We start from the raw sequence: 15,007 nt of genomic DNA, 5'->3' as shown, positions 1-15,007 counted from the left end.
GTGTTACTTATCAATCCAACAAGCATTAGTATACTTATCTACTGTTTGACTTATGAAGTCTAGTGATATTACATAGATGTCTGAAGCAAATCCGAAGGAGTGGGTTCGAATCCATATAATTTTGTTTGTTAACCATTAAACAATTATCTCCTATTTAAATCTAATACAGAACGGTTTTTAAAGTACTCAAGTTATTCATTGACTTAAAGAGAGTTATAATACTAAAATTTTATTTAAGACTACAATCCTGTGCCCAGGTTTTACATTGCATCTTCTTATTGAACTAATTTTAATTTTTCAAGTATGATTGAATTTCAATTCGAAATCTGATATTCAATGGTGTTATCCTACTCGAATCAATAAAACAACCTCTCTGTTGAAGGTAAACAGAGTTAAACTGAAATTTCAATCAAAATGTAGACTCATTTGTTCAACAACAAGCTTATCTTTTATTAGATAGAAAGAAATGGAATGATATCTTGGAAATTTGACTAATATCAACTAAATGATTAGATTTTTAGTGATTTGCAATTTGAAATTATAAACTGCACTCATGCTATTAAATTAGAGAGATACCACAGAATTCGCTTTGTGAATGACATATCCTGAGGATATATCAGATAAACATACTAATACCAACATATGTATATATATTATTTATTTGAACACATAAATATTGGTACAGGAGGGCACCAAATATATATGCGTCACACGTTTGTATGTGGGCTGTGATACTGTCTGGGTGCCCAAAACCGAAGCAGGTGGTTTTCTTAGGGGGCCACACCCCGAGCCTTTGACCTAAATGTCTAACCCAAAAGGCAGTGGAGCATCGTGAGGAGATGCAGTCTCATGGTAGCCGGTGACCAACGATTGGTTCATACGCCATTTTTTTCCACTGGATATGGCTAAATCATCGTTAGTGGAAGCGATGAATAAATTGTTTGTTTGTTTTGGTTTTCTCAATAGTTTTAAGGTTGTATTAAGTTATTTTAAAGTGGACATAGTGGAGGTTCCATTGAAATAGTCTTTTATCTTACATTCACTCTACTTACTGTGGTAACATCTGATTCGCATAGCTAGAATCAATTTATAATGCATTTTTGTATAAAATGACTTATGTAATTCAGTTGGTCTTCACACTCTCTCTCACACACACACACCTCGATTTCTCCAAGTACATAAAACAATTTATCCATTTTTATTATCATTTATTTGATTGTTTCTATATTGCATACATTTAATCGATAAAATTTATTTTATTTCTATGGAAAAGTAACAAAAACAAAAATATACTCTTTTCTCTTTATTGTACATACTCGTTTACTCTCTCTCTCTCTCTCTCTCTCTCTCTCTCTCTCTCTCTCTACACGATCGAGGGAAATGAGTTTTATTGATCTGATTCAAAAAAAAAGTTTTTTTTGCTGATTATTATTATTATTTTTGTTGTTGTTGTTATGCAATTGTTCTCATTCTGGCGTGTGTGTGCGCACATGTTTGAGCTTTTGTATAAGTTAGATTCTCTTGTTGAAAATTACAAAAAATTATTTACACGTTTATATCGTTTTTTCTTTGTTTTTTTTTTTAATGATTTGTATTGATTATCAATATATTACATAATGATTATTGTTATTCTATAATTTGTTCAGTATTTTCTTTCTTTTTCTTCCCCAAACTCTAACTCTTTCTTTTCCTGAATATTATTAAATGTTGTCGATATTCTTTCTTGCATTCATAACAATCATGTATTACATTAGTGACTAATTGTAAGAGATAATTTCTTGAATACTAATGTAAATGTGTCATCAAGGGAGTACCACTTTATTAAATGTGAGGCAGTAATTTATCAATAAGAACATTGAAACATGGTTCATTATTATGAATTGATTGAAATCAATTATGTTGACCATTAAATGTTATTTGATTGTTTTTCAACACTCGACTCAAAACATAAAAGTCTTGGGGCTATTTCCTGGTGCGTTTACGATATGTATTGCTAAAAAGTCTCATATTACGTTACAACACACTCATTCCATGTAGTTGAATTCTTCACATAAATTGTAGTTAACTGACTCATTCGATCCTACTTTACAAAAATCAACATCCAAATATGATTGGTTTAACACAGTATAATTCTGATTGTGATTTTGATTATTACCCTGAAGAAGTCCAGATAAGTTAGCTGGACGAAACGTTGGAATTATTTAAATTGCTGAGAATATTTCAAATATAATTTTCACATATAATAACTTCTCTATACTCGGCGCTCAATTACTGTCAAACTATTCGTTCTAATCTTGACGAATATTCGTATAAACATACTCATTACTGCCTAGTTTTCAGTGTTTGTCCAGTTTTTGTCATTACGTGATGTTAACTATCGAATCATAGAAAAATAGTTGCTCTATCTTATTTATGAAGTAAATAATCCTTACCATTATCTACAAATAAGAATAAACTGAAAGCTTTCATGTTTTGCAATGAGTTGAACACTACTACTAACTACTGATTCTCGTAGTCCTGACAGGTATTTATAACCAATGTCGATTTGTAACACAAAAATCATCGTATGTTATCAGTGTAGATAACTAAGTCACCTTCAATAATTGTCTTGCCAAAATCAATCAGCAATGTGATGTGTCTGTTTTTTTTTGTGTGTGTCTAATTTGCTCTCTGGTCCCTAAGACTATACTGTCAATACGTACTTAAAGTCGTGATGAACATTTTTTAAGTGGCAAATAAGTGATATTAAAATCTTCATTCTCATATATCATTGGCAGTCATGATATTCTCCCAGATGACAGTGAGAATTTCGCAACATTTATGTATATAATCTTATATATTCATTTAAAGAAAAGTATTTAGAAGTTCATAAAGTGGACCATTTTGTAAATTTAAAGTAGATACTCAATTTTTTTAATGTATTACTATTAGTGGGATGTAGATTAGGTTAAGTACTGTTCCATCCAGGACTGTATTGAAAAACACTGATTGGTTATTTCTTAACCAATCAGCGCTAACGGAGATTGGAGAGGTCATTAGAATCTTATGTAAAAATTATAAATATATAGACGTTTTTTTTGTGATTCCTACTTCCATCCAACCGTGTTCCGATTTCTGGGCATGTCAAATGAAGTCGTGTCCATGAGTACTTAGCAATATAGGAGTAACTGGGTCATAATAATTGATATGTATGTATTTTCATTGTTTACAATATTTCTCCATAGCAACCAGACATTTTTGTTTAACACTATCTTAGCGTTTATGCAGTTTGAACGAAAGTGAAGTTCTACTGTTTGCTGTATAATATTGTTATAACGTTCTAAATAACCAACATCTTAAACGATACTACATCGTTTGGAGGTGACATTTTGTTTGTATTTGTATATTAGTACATCGTTTAAATTTAATGTAACTCATTATTTAAGTATTTAATCTAGACTAATTATATACAGGTTAGTTACGCTACTAATCTATTCTTTCTAGACTTGAAAGCAGCATTTGACTATGTACACCGTGAGATTCTGTGGCAGTGTCTGTCATTGAAAGGCGTACCTCAGAAGTACATAAACCTTGTAAAGGCTCTTTACTCGAACACTACCAGTCGAGTCAGAGCTTATGGCGAACTGTCATCTGCTTTTGCAACCTCAAGTGGTGTCCGTCAAGGCTGTCCACTTTCTCCATTTTTGTTTAACTTCATCATAGACCTACTGATGGAAATAACGCTCTCATCAATTGAATTCTCGGGAATTGATCTTCTACCACGAAATCCACTTATCGACTTAGAATATGCAGATGATATAGTCTTGTTTCGTGAAGACGCTGATAAAATACAGAGTCTTCTGGTATCACTAAGCAACAATGCCAGAATATTTGGGATGCGTTTCTCCTCTTCCAAATGCAAGTTGTTGTTTCATCACTGGTCTGCGTTAACACACCTGAACGAGGTATGGCAACTTGAACCGATGCACATATGTGCCTGATCCTACATTGTAACTGATTGACTCACTGAAAAGGTGAAGAATAGTTCAAATCTTAATTAATGATTTTATTTTGAATAATCTTTTTCACTTGTAAACCATAATTTGGTTAAATCACGTAAATTCTAGCAATGCTAAACTAAATAACAATAAAATGAAACATTGACTGAACTAATGTATTTGATGAATTGCTGAATTCATTAGCATATAAATATTGTGTTATTATACATGGACACATGTATTCTCAATTCATTTCACTTCATAATTGTATTCTACTTGTCTATTATGAGTAATTTAAGATTATTCACCTTTGTTTTTACTCTACAGTTTAATCGTTTAGTGTCTATTCAAATGTAGTTTGTAACGAAAACGACACAAAAAGAACACTCCATCCCCCACTCACACACACACACTTACACATTCACACTAACCTATAACTTGATTTATGTATATTCGTCAAATAGTAGTGGTACAGATTATTGATCACATTTTTTTTTGTAATAAAGACAATCCAATTCATCTTTTACACTATGTCAATTTGTAAAAAATGTAATAAACTGTAATAATAAAGATTATGGTTAATGTATTTAGATTTAGACTAATCGATCTTGTTATATCCCGATAAGTTATGTGTTTATTTATTTATTTATGTGGACACATAGTTATTGGTACAAGGAGGCGCGAGATACATATGCACCACACAAATCTTATTTGATTTGTATGAGGGATGTGATACTGCCTGGGTGCCACACCTTCGACCTAAAGGTTTGATCCCACAAGGCAATAGAGCATCGTAAGGAGGTTTAGTCCCATGTACACCATTGAATTGTAATCGGGGTTTTTCAAATTCCCTAGGTGGATTCTCCGTGTCCAACAACACGGTTAAAACACTGGACATTCGCTTTTCGTTCTATCAATTTCATAATGAACATCTCCGCCATGAGAAGTCAGTGATTAGGACTTCCCTGGCAGAGGCTATATACGTGTGGTCATGTGAGAGCATTTCGAGAGGGAGAGCGGACTCTCACCACACTCCGTCGTACAAGGACATTTAGTAACTTTTGGGATCCATTTATCTAACAATACTATAGATATATTTTTATCGTATAATTTTTCAGTCATTGAACTATTCATAGTCATGTTGCTCTTATGATAAGGTTTATTTTAACCTATGAACTGTTATTATACGATTTACCATTCTTTATTTATGCTCTGTCTATCACTTACTATCTCCCACATTCACAGCCAAATTTGACTGAAACTTGTACAAATGTTGTTTCCTGTTTTATGGTACATTGTGGTCTATTTGGTTGATATATAAACCCAGTATGTTTGAAATCAATTATTCATATGGCAGAGGCTGAGATTTGTGTTCTGGACGTGACTGGCTGAGCTAGGCAGGAGGCAGGACTCTAGACTGCTCGCATGGTTTTTATGTGTCATTGGTCCAGTCGATAATTCACTGCTCTCCAATTGGCTGTATCATCACGTTATACATTAACGGGACACACAGACCACAAGTTATGACAGTCTCTGGTCTGATTCCTGTTCTACACATACAACAGAGTCATCTATTAACCTTTATACATAATAAAAGTATAGATTCGTGATGGAACTTTTCTTACTTAGTTATTAAGTGACATGTAAACTTGGGGGGATAAATTGATCAGTTCAAATTGTTACACGATATTAACATAGGGGTTAGAATGATTTAGACAGAATAGTAGCAGTTGTATTAGAAAATTACTTACATACAGAATATGACTCAAGGAAAATATATATCTAAAAAGGTTTAGTACAATGGTTAATAACTTCACGAAATAATGCAACAACTTAGTCTGACTTAAGTTTTATTTGTTTTAATTTCCATTCATTTATCAACTTTTTTAAATGGTACTTCATTTACTCACATTTGTAAATTGTAAGCGTAGATCGTCAGTTGACTTGTTATCAGTTTTCAATCTGCTGTGATGTATACTCAGTATTTGAGTACGATCGATGGTGGAGAGAGTCAGCTCTCCTTCGAAACATGCTTTCACATGGTCACATGCATACAGTCACTGCCTTCTCGCAGCATTACTATTGTTTACGAAATTGAAAACACGAATAGCGAATCCTGCATTCACCCTGGATGGTGAGCAGATAGAAGTAGTTGAGAAGTTCGTGTATTTAGGTAGCTGCATAAGTGCTGGTGGTGGCGTGAGTGATGAGATCAATACACGTATAGTGAAAGCCAGAGCGGCTTATACCAATCCGGGTCATCTTTGGCGCCTTCGTGATGTTAGTCTGGCCGTAAAAGGTCGGACCTACAACGCGTCTGTGGGAGCAGTTCTGCTCTATGCTTGTGAAACCTGGTCTGTCCGAGTTGAAGACGTTAGAGACTCTCTGTGTCCGATCACCGCTGTCTCCGAAGGATTGCTGACATTCAGTGGCAACACCATGTCAGTAATGCAGAGGTTCAGCATCGTGTGTTCGGGCACAAATACGATAATGCAATTGGTGTCACTATCTTGAAACACCGACTTCGGTGGCTTGGACATGTTCTCCGAATGTCGTCCCAGAGAATTCCACGTCGTGCATTATGTGCCGACTCTGGGACTGGTTGGAAATAGCGAGGTGGAGAGGTGTTCAGTGTATGATATGGTGTCGTGGTATGAAAAAAAGCTGCAAAAGGCTGGCTTGTGTTGGCCCTTCACGACCCCCTGGCTGGGGTCCGAGAGATGGTGCTACACAGTGGCTAGAGAGGTTATCAGATATGGCTCAGAATAGAAGCCAATGGCGATCCTGCTGTAACCTTCTTTTACTTTCTTCATAAAAAGTGGTTGTGTCTCCCTTACCTGAAAGATTTGTTCTGATTGTACCTTTCCGTTCCCCCATTATTATTATTACACTACCCTACACTAATCTGTTCGTTATTGTTCTTTTTTTGCGCTCCTTAACTTTATTTCCCTTTTCCTCTTCGTATTCCCATTGTTTTGTGTGGCACATATATTTGGCGCACTCTTGTACCAATATGTATGTGTTCAAATAAATAAATAAAATATGTATTAACACCGTTGGATACCGGCGCAGTGGTCTAGTGGTTACGCGCTTGCGCAAGAAACTAATAGGTCCTGGGTTCATATCTAGTAGGGCATGAAATGTGCAAAACTAATGCATCAAGACTACTTACAAGATGGTCTTATGTGGCTGACATAATGCAGTTGCCACTTAATCCATGTGGTTATGTTCAATGGTCGTCGAGACTACTACAAACTCAGTTTCTTTTTCAAGTCCCTCCGGTATAAGTATCTTTTTAAGAAGTCGAAAATCTGGAATGTAACAACTGCACAACTACCTCATAGCATTCATACTGACTTTGTTCATGGTTGAATTCTTCTTGTGTCCAAAATATCAATCCTTTTATATTTTCTTAATCTGTTATCCTAACTGTTTAACCTATGAAAAGTTATCGCTTATTGTTTGTCTATATATTTCTCAACTGGTTTTTTTTCATGAATTAAATCTAGTTTTAGATTATTTCACTTCGAGTTGTAACGTACTTTTTGATCTCTCCTGTTTTTTTTTCACCTAGAAGAATCTGGACAAGACGATAATGGATCTCAATATAATGGAGTACGACGGATCAGTGGTATCTCTTGGATGAAACAAAGGTTAGCAAATCAATTGAATTTTCACACTTCACCACTGAAATAAATTCATGTAAATGTCAGTGTGTATGTATGTATGTATGTGTTTAATTATCTTGTTAGTATCCTTTCTATTTGTGTGATATGTCAACTTAAGCTGATTGAGTTAACTGTGATTGAATGTCTGATGTGATCCTCTGAATGATTCAGCTCTCCCTGATTAATCCTCTTGTTATTTCATGAAAACCGCTTCAATGTTTTTTTAATTCCAGTGCAAGTGCTGGTCCAACAGCGAATAGGCAAGAGAAATCTATTGTAGATGAAAAGTGAGTTATTATTATTATTATCATCAGCAATTGTTTCTCATTTCATGTATTTCGTGCTTATGTGTTTATATTTAAATATGCCTCATCAAAGATATCGTATTTGAATACTACTGTTCAATCTATGTTTCACTGACTACCCACTACCCTCAAAAACGTCGTGTGTGACCGACCACAAGCAAGTTGTCTTTTGGGTAGTGCAGTCACACTCTCAGGTCACTAAGACCACCTTTAATCCATTTTCCTTTTGAGGTACCTCCAGAAGAACCCTTCCACGGTGTGAGCAACCGGGAAGTGATAATCGTCCTCATACTTCTAACAGCGTTCCAAACTGACTGACTTACTGACTACTCTATTTACTAACTGTTTTAGATAATATCTCAAAGAAAAACAAATAATATAACTTTTTCAATTCAGTCAATTCATTCAATAATGATTATATTAGTCATAAAACTATTTGATATGTTGTTCAGTATGATTACTCTTGTTTTGGTTATTGTCAATAGGCTATACTACGTATTTAGCCTACTTGAAATATGTTTATTTTGAAACAGATGATGTTAATACTTTGATCTGTTAATCCTAAACATTATCGAACTTGGTGCATATAAGTACATAGATCTACATTACCTTAATATAGTGAGATAATAAACAAAATAATAATACTGGTATCAGTGATAATAATGCTATAACAAATCGACTTACCATATACTTAAAGTAGACATTGCTGTAATCTCAATCTTTTCTTTTTCCTTGACAAAGAGAGGATTTTACACATCGTTGTAAATCGATGTACCTCCTATGTATCTTACTGCATTGTGATTGTTTAAAATAGATTTGGTTTATTCTAGATGTCTATTAGTTGGGTAAAATTACATCTGTAAATGTTGTCATGAGATCACTCGTGAAACTCTTCTTACTTCTTTCACATTGTGGGTTAGTTTTTGCGAAAGTAAAAGAAAGAAGGACCAGTCTTCTATGCCTAAACCCGGCTAGTACGTATTGCAGGTGCATCTGAGGAAATTGAAAAACCTTGATTCCAAATTAACGTTGTACGTTGGATCAACATCTATAGGGAAGAAATAATGGTATGGACTTTGGTTTATCTACGGATATCCTGGAGCGATATATCTTAACTTTGTTTCACTGGTATATCCATTAGTCCTAATTCTCAGAAGAAAAGTTTCCCGAGTAGATCTCCTGCTTCAGCCTGGACTGCGGTCAGTATTTCAACCAAACACATAAATTTTATAACCGTCCATAATGAAATTAAAATTTCGATATAACGTAATAGATGCATTTTCATAGTGACTGTTCATGTGCGCCACATAATTCACTTGATTTGTGTATGGGCTGTGATACTGTTCGATGCCCAAATTGAAGCAGGTAGTTTTTTTTAGCTAATCACGTTTTACCATTAAAAAAATAAGTATCATTTTCTACTTTGTTATCGTTTATCAAAAGTTTACATTAGCTACCAGTTAGTGTCAAGTTTCAGTGAAAATGACATCATCAAGATCATTTTGTATTGAGTTTTTTCTGAAAATTTTCTTTGTCACAGAAACAGACAAAATGTAGTGACTTGATGATATTTAACGTGGACTATAGTTTCATACCGTTCCGGTTGAGATCCTCTTTGCTTACTCTTACTCTTCCTATATTTCTAGCTCTCCTTCCTTTTTCTGAAATCCATCTTAAACGAAGTTTTTTTAAATGAATATTGGTTTGGGTTTATATTGCAACAGTTTGATAATCTATCAGTTCATGAAGTGACTTAGCTTGAAGAACAATATTAACATTTATGATTTATATCATCGATATTGAAAAGCAGTTAAATCCAGGAAACACTAGACAACTATTTCGTCGTGGAACGATAATGAAAATTTGTCCAAGATATGCGACGTAAGCCATTGACGGACTACTTTTCTGATTGATATATATATAGTACATGTTCATGTGTAAGAAAATTTTGTATAAGTATCAATACACAGACTCTCCACATCATAACAGTAACAAAAGGTTAAAGACATTGAATAACTTGGCTCAGAATCAGTTGTAACGGCATAGATGCATTCAGTTGTTGTCTAGAAACTTAAACTTTTTATTCCTCTAATTTATTCTTTTTTTGAACCATGTTGCTTATGTCTAATCTTTTCTACTACCACTGGTAATGTTACCACTTTTAATATTTGTGTTAATAATTTAGCTCTCTATGTTTATGTGCTGTGACGACTTGAACAGATACACACATGTACCAGATCCAACGTTGCTAATATCTGACAGATACTAGCGTAGATATAAGCGGACTTTTGTTGCTTATGCGGTGATTAGTTAATTCCAACATTGTTAGCATTATTGTTTTTGTATTTATTTAATTTTTTTCGTTTTTTTTTTTATTTGCTTTCTAAATACTCACGTAGATCTCATCTGCTTCCACGTATTCGTGTATCTGACCTACGCGAACGTGCTAATGACTCTAATCTGGATGATTCTTCTGGTCAAGAGAAAATCGATGAAAGTAAAGATATAATGATAGAATCCTCTAGTGGTGGTGATCAGTTATCTGTACGACGTATGAATACTTTTAGTATGTCAGATAAGGTTCGCCCAAATGGTTCAGATTCCCAGTCACCTGGTTTGAAATGTCCATTGTCTAGAGCACCACCAATGTCAAATATACCAAAGTAAGGTTTTTTTTTGTTTTTATACGTATTATGTCTGATAGTGACTTTCTATCAAACGATAAACGTAATTTTGCATATTATCAATTTGTGGATGTATATTAGCTGAGTAGTTTGTATAGTTAATCTTCACTTACCCGACTAAGATGGTTCGTTGTTGGTTAATTTATTTGAGTTGATTAGTGTAGTTAGACTGTAAAATAAGGCAATATGCAGAAGGAATCTATATTTATTGTGAGAAGTTACAAAGCGTTTACATAATACATGTACATAGCCTTCAATCATCCATTTGCATATTTCGATGTGTTCTGCAATATGAACTGTCTTCTTGTCTGCTCTCCAGGTATTTTGCCTACGTCGTACTTCTCTGTACTAAGGCTCTTCACTCCGTCTGACGATTATTGAAACTTAGACACCACGTTCCACAACATACTACTTATAAATAAACCATGAAAACTATAAAGCACTTGATATCTGTTCTGTCGTGGTATTTCATGATATTGTTAACCTATCGTTCAATCAGTCACATTTGAATGGATTCCACTGTTCATAGCTTCTCACTATAATTCCTTGAATCATTTCTTTGAATTAATCCCTTGACTGTTTCTCTTGTTACTTACATCGATATAATTATTACCGGCTTTTGCTTAGTTTATATTTTATTAATATCCTTTCTGTATGTAGTGATGTTGATCGTAGTTAGTCATTCGTAGTACTATCATTGTCATAATCGTTATTACTATTATTATTATTATTGGGACTATTGTGAACTATTTCAGCTCACTAACTACTCCAACAACTAGTAGTAGTGAAAATTCACCGATCAAACAGTCAGCTGACAAGTCTTCTTCGTCAGCATCATCTTCATCATCGTCACCTAGTAAGCAGAATGGTAATGAACAACAAACAATTAAATTAAATCCAGCTGTTCCATATTCAGAAGAGAATCCGTAAGTTCTCATTTTTTCTATTATCACATTACTTAATATACCTTACAAGTAGTTGTTGTTTGACAGATTTTCTTGATATTATGATGATGTTGTGGAGCGGTTGCTCAATGGTTCAGAGGTTCGACACTAAGTTTCGGGTTCGAACCCTGCTTTGTTTACTTCTGTTCGGGCATACAGTTAATATCATAGACTTTCATACCTGAGTACATAATGAATAAGTTGGACAAAAATGATGATTGTTTCCAATCAACTTGTCGGTAATGATTATATATTCAATGATTACAATGATTTACTCAGGACCCAATGTTAGCGCGTTAGAACTTCCATCATCTCCATACATTATCCTTATTGCAACTGATTCAATATAATTGTCGTACTTGTTATTAGTATTGTTATCTTGGTATATTTACTCACTCTCCGTTTTCAAGGGCATTTCAACTCCAATTATAGGAATTTTCACGTCATCAGTTTAACCTGAATCGATAACAAAAGATACCAAAACCATAATAACCGGTCAGTAGTATGGTTATGTGAATTGAAAAAAAAAGTTACAAATGACTTGTTTATTCATTAGAGTAACAGTTTGTCGATAAAACCAAGATAAGGCGAATTAGATCATTTGAGGTGTTTCTAACATGAAGCATCTCCTTCATGCATAGTTATTTACGAAATCCACACTAACTGTCGTCAGAGTATATTTCATCTGTGTATGTATGTATGTATGTATGTGTGAACAATGATATTTTTGCGCACAATTTCGAATGTGTAAGTTGTACTTGGAATTATTGAATTCAGATTAATTCTTCAATGATACCGTTTTCATTCTCCTCAACATCATTATTCTAAGAAATGAGTATCTTTAACATAATTTACAAGCTTTTGTGTGAAATTCCAAAAGTGACTAAGTTTCATCATATGTAATTTACTATGTGAATAATTTTGCATTATTATTAGAATTCTTAAAATTGTTCAGAGAAAATTCTTTTTTGTTTGTTTATTTGTTTGTTTCTTGTTGTTGTTGTTGTCATATGAATGTTAAACGTATCAAGCGTATTCAGTTTTTATTATTTACAATGATTACATAATATGTTTATTAATCAGGTTTTAGTTCATTTGACTTAGTTGTATTGATTAGCTTAGTAAATACAACAACGAATTAATCAAATAGGAATGTCAAAATAATGATTAGTTTAAATGTATGTATAGCAGTGAAACATGGTCATTAAGAGTCGATGATACTCGTAGTCTACTAGTATTTGATCCCAGATGTCATAGAAATATAGCTTACATCTACTGGGATCACCGGGTAAGTAATAGTGAGGTTAGACGGCAGGGTATTAGGGAATGATGATGGTAAATCAGTTGATGAGGTTATGAATCTTCATCGACTGAGATGGTTGGGCCACGTATTACGTATGCCTGAACACCGATTATCATGACGTCCAATGCTGACTAGTGTTAGGCATAGCAGGAAGAAATTTAGGGGCGGTCAAACCAAAACGTGGCATCAGTGCTTGTAGTCAGTAACTTGTAGTGTTAGCCATGTTGGTAGATGCAGACTACTTGATTGTTGTCCATGTGACAATCGTAAACAATGGTTGGAGACTGTGTGTGACATGGCTCAGAATCGATCACAATGACGTAGGTTCATACACTCTTTGTCTTCCTTCAAACTGTGAGATTAAAATTGCTTTATATCTTTCTTTCTACGAACTAATTCCTTATTGCTATGCTATATCCTTATATGCAATCTTTCTTTTATATATTACCATCACTGAATTAACTACTTCTATGAATTTGGTGTTCACCTTGTTGTGCTAATGTGGTATAACAACTTGGATCGATGCACATATGTGCCTGTTCCTACGTTATAGCTGACTGACTGACTGATGAATTTCATTTTTCAACTTAACGCCAGCATTATCCTATTTCTGTAAATCTTCAACAAATTGTTTTATAAAAGATTTTTGACTTTATGAAAGAATTAGATAGAAGATTTCAGTATGAAATTATATTCACTTAGATTCATGATGTTACGTAACAACATTTCTACAATATTAAGGTTAGAAATAACTAATAATGAGCTTTGATAAACTAGCAAATGTATAAAAATGACAAAACTTTAACACGGTTTATTATCTCTACTGTTTAATACTTTTTTGATTTGTACAAACTCTTTGCTAGTTAGTTGAAAGTGTCTTCATGATCAGATGATCATCTTGAGAATTGCTTAAACTTGTCCGTACACTTTTATCATGTTGTTTTACTATGATTTTATTGTTCATAATTGACAACTGTTTAGTTATCATCAATGATCATCTATTCATTCATTTAAATCTTCTTTTGTATTCTTTCACTGTTTCAAATATATAACTAATCTTCAAGGTACTTTTGAAGTATTTCGATAAATAAGAAATGACTACATACAGTATTTCTCTTTGTTTTTCTTAATAATTCTTTGAACAAATTAATTATCATGAAAAAGATCTATTATATCCGAGCGAAGATTAAATCACGATTATGCACAAAGTTATTAAATCAACTCGATTTTAGTCGACTTTTCAGGTCATTGATTCATTCCAGACTTGAGATATCTTTTTTCAATGTTAATAGTTAACATATAGCTATGATTTACTTCAATAATAATAATGAGATATTGTGCATTTTGAAATCTTCTGATATATCCGAGTGAAGATTAAATCACGAGTAACTTCTGAGCCAAATTAACTGAATAATGTTATCCGTCATGGGTAAGCAAAGGACAGGTAAAAGGGATTAAAAGTTCTATTTTTTCTCTCTCTCTCTCACTTGGTTGACACAGGTCATCAAGTTGAATTGAATAAAGCTTTTAAGATTATTTACAATATCCCATCAAATTTGCCACATGGTTTACGAGTGCGTCTCTTGCACATTGCGGAAGCCATCGCGATCCATATTCACAAACCTTACGTTTGCATTCAAAAGAGAATCGTACAATCACTTCCTCTACCCTGGTCATCAGTATAAGATTTCCTTCAAAAGAACTATTTTTCATACTTTTACTTGTTTTTTTGTTTTTTAATTTTCGTAATTTTGGTTCTGTTACTTTTGAACTTTATAACTTCTCAACATTCATCTCTTGATTCTTACGTAACTACTATTCTATTGACCATTCATTAAAAAATTCTGTTCTTTCTCTCTTTTCCATATATTATGCAACGTAGCAACATCTTGATTTTGAATAATTACTTTGAATATTAATAATCCTCTTTCTTCCAATTACTCAATGTTAATTTATATGTCATTATGTAATTATTATTACGTAACGTATCCACTCGATGAGTATTATATCATTATTGTAAATCATATATATATCAGTGTAGAGCCATGATGAGAAACTAATTGAAAAGAAATTTCTTCGCTCAATTCGCTTCTTCTTTATTTATTTATATATTCTTATGGTATAAC

General features: G+C 33.4%; 1 protein-coding gene across 1 annotated transcript in view; it reads left to right on the top strand.

The window, feature by feature from the left end:
• Positions 1–15,007, top strand: part of SIK3_1 (SIK kinase 3) — a 95,050-nt gene that overhangs the window by 47,262 nt on the left and 32,781 nt on the right. The window contains exons 11-14 of the mRNA XM_051207983.1: positions 7,552–7,630; positions 7,879–7,932; positions 10,350–10,613; positions 11,390–11,560. Of these exons, the coding sequence (XP_051072903.1) occupies positions 7,552–7,630; positions 7,879–7,932; positions 10,350–10,613; positions 11,390–11,560 (568 nt within the window). The remainder of the gene's footprint in view (positions 1–7,551; positions 7,631–7,878; positions 7,933–10,349; positions 10,614–11,389; positions 11,561–15,007) is intronic.

Source organism: Schistosoma haematobium, chromosome 1 (genome assembly GCF_000699445.3).
Source record: "Schistosoma haematobium chromosome 1, whole genome shotgun sequence".
Lineage (NCBI taxonomy): Eukaryota > Metazoa > Platyhelminthes > Trematoda > Strigeidida > Schistosomatidae > Schistosoma > Schistosoma haematobium.
The sequence above is the reverse complement of the archived record's forward strand: the minus strand, read 5'-3'. Positions and strand labels throughout refer to the sequence as shown.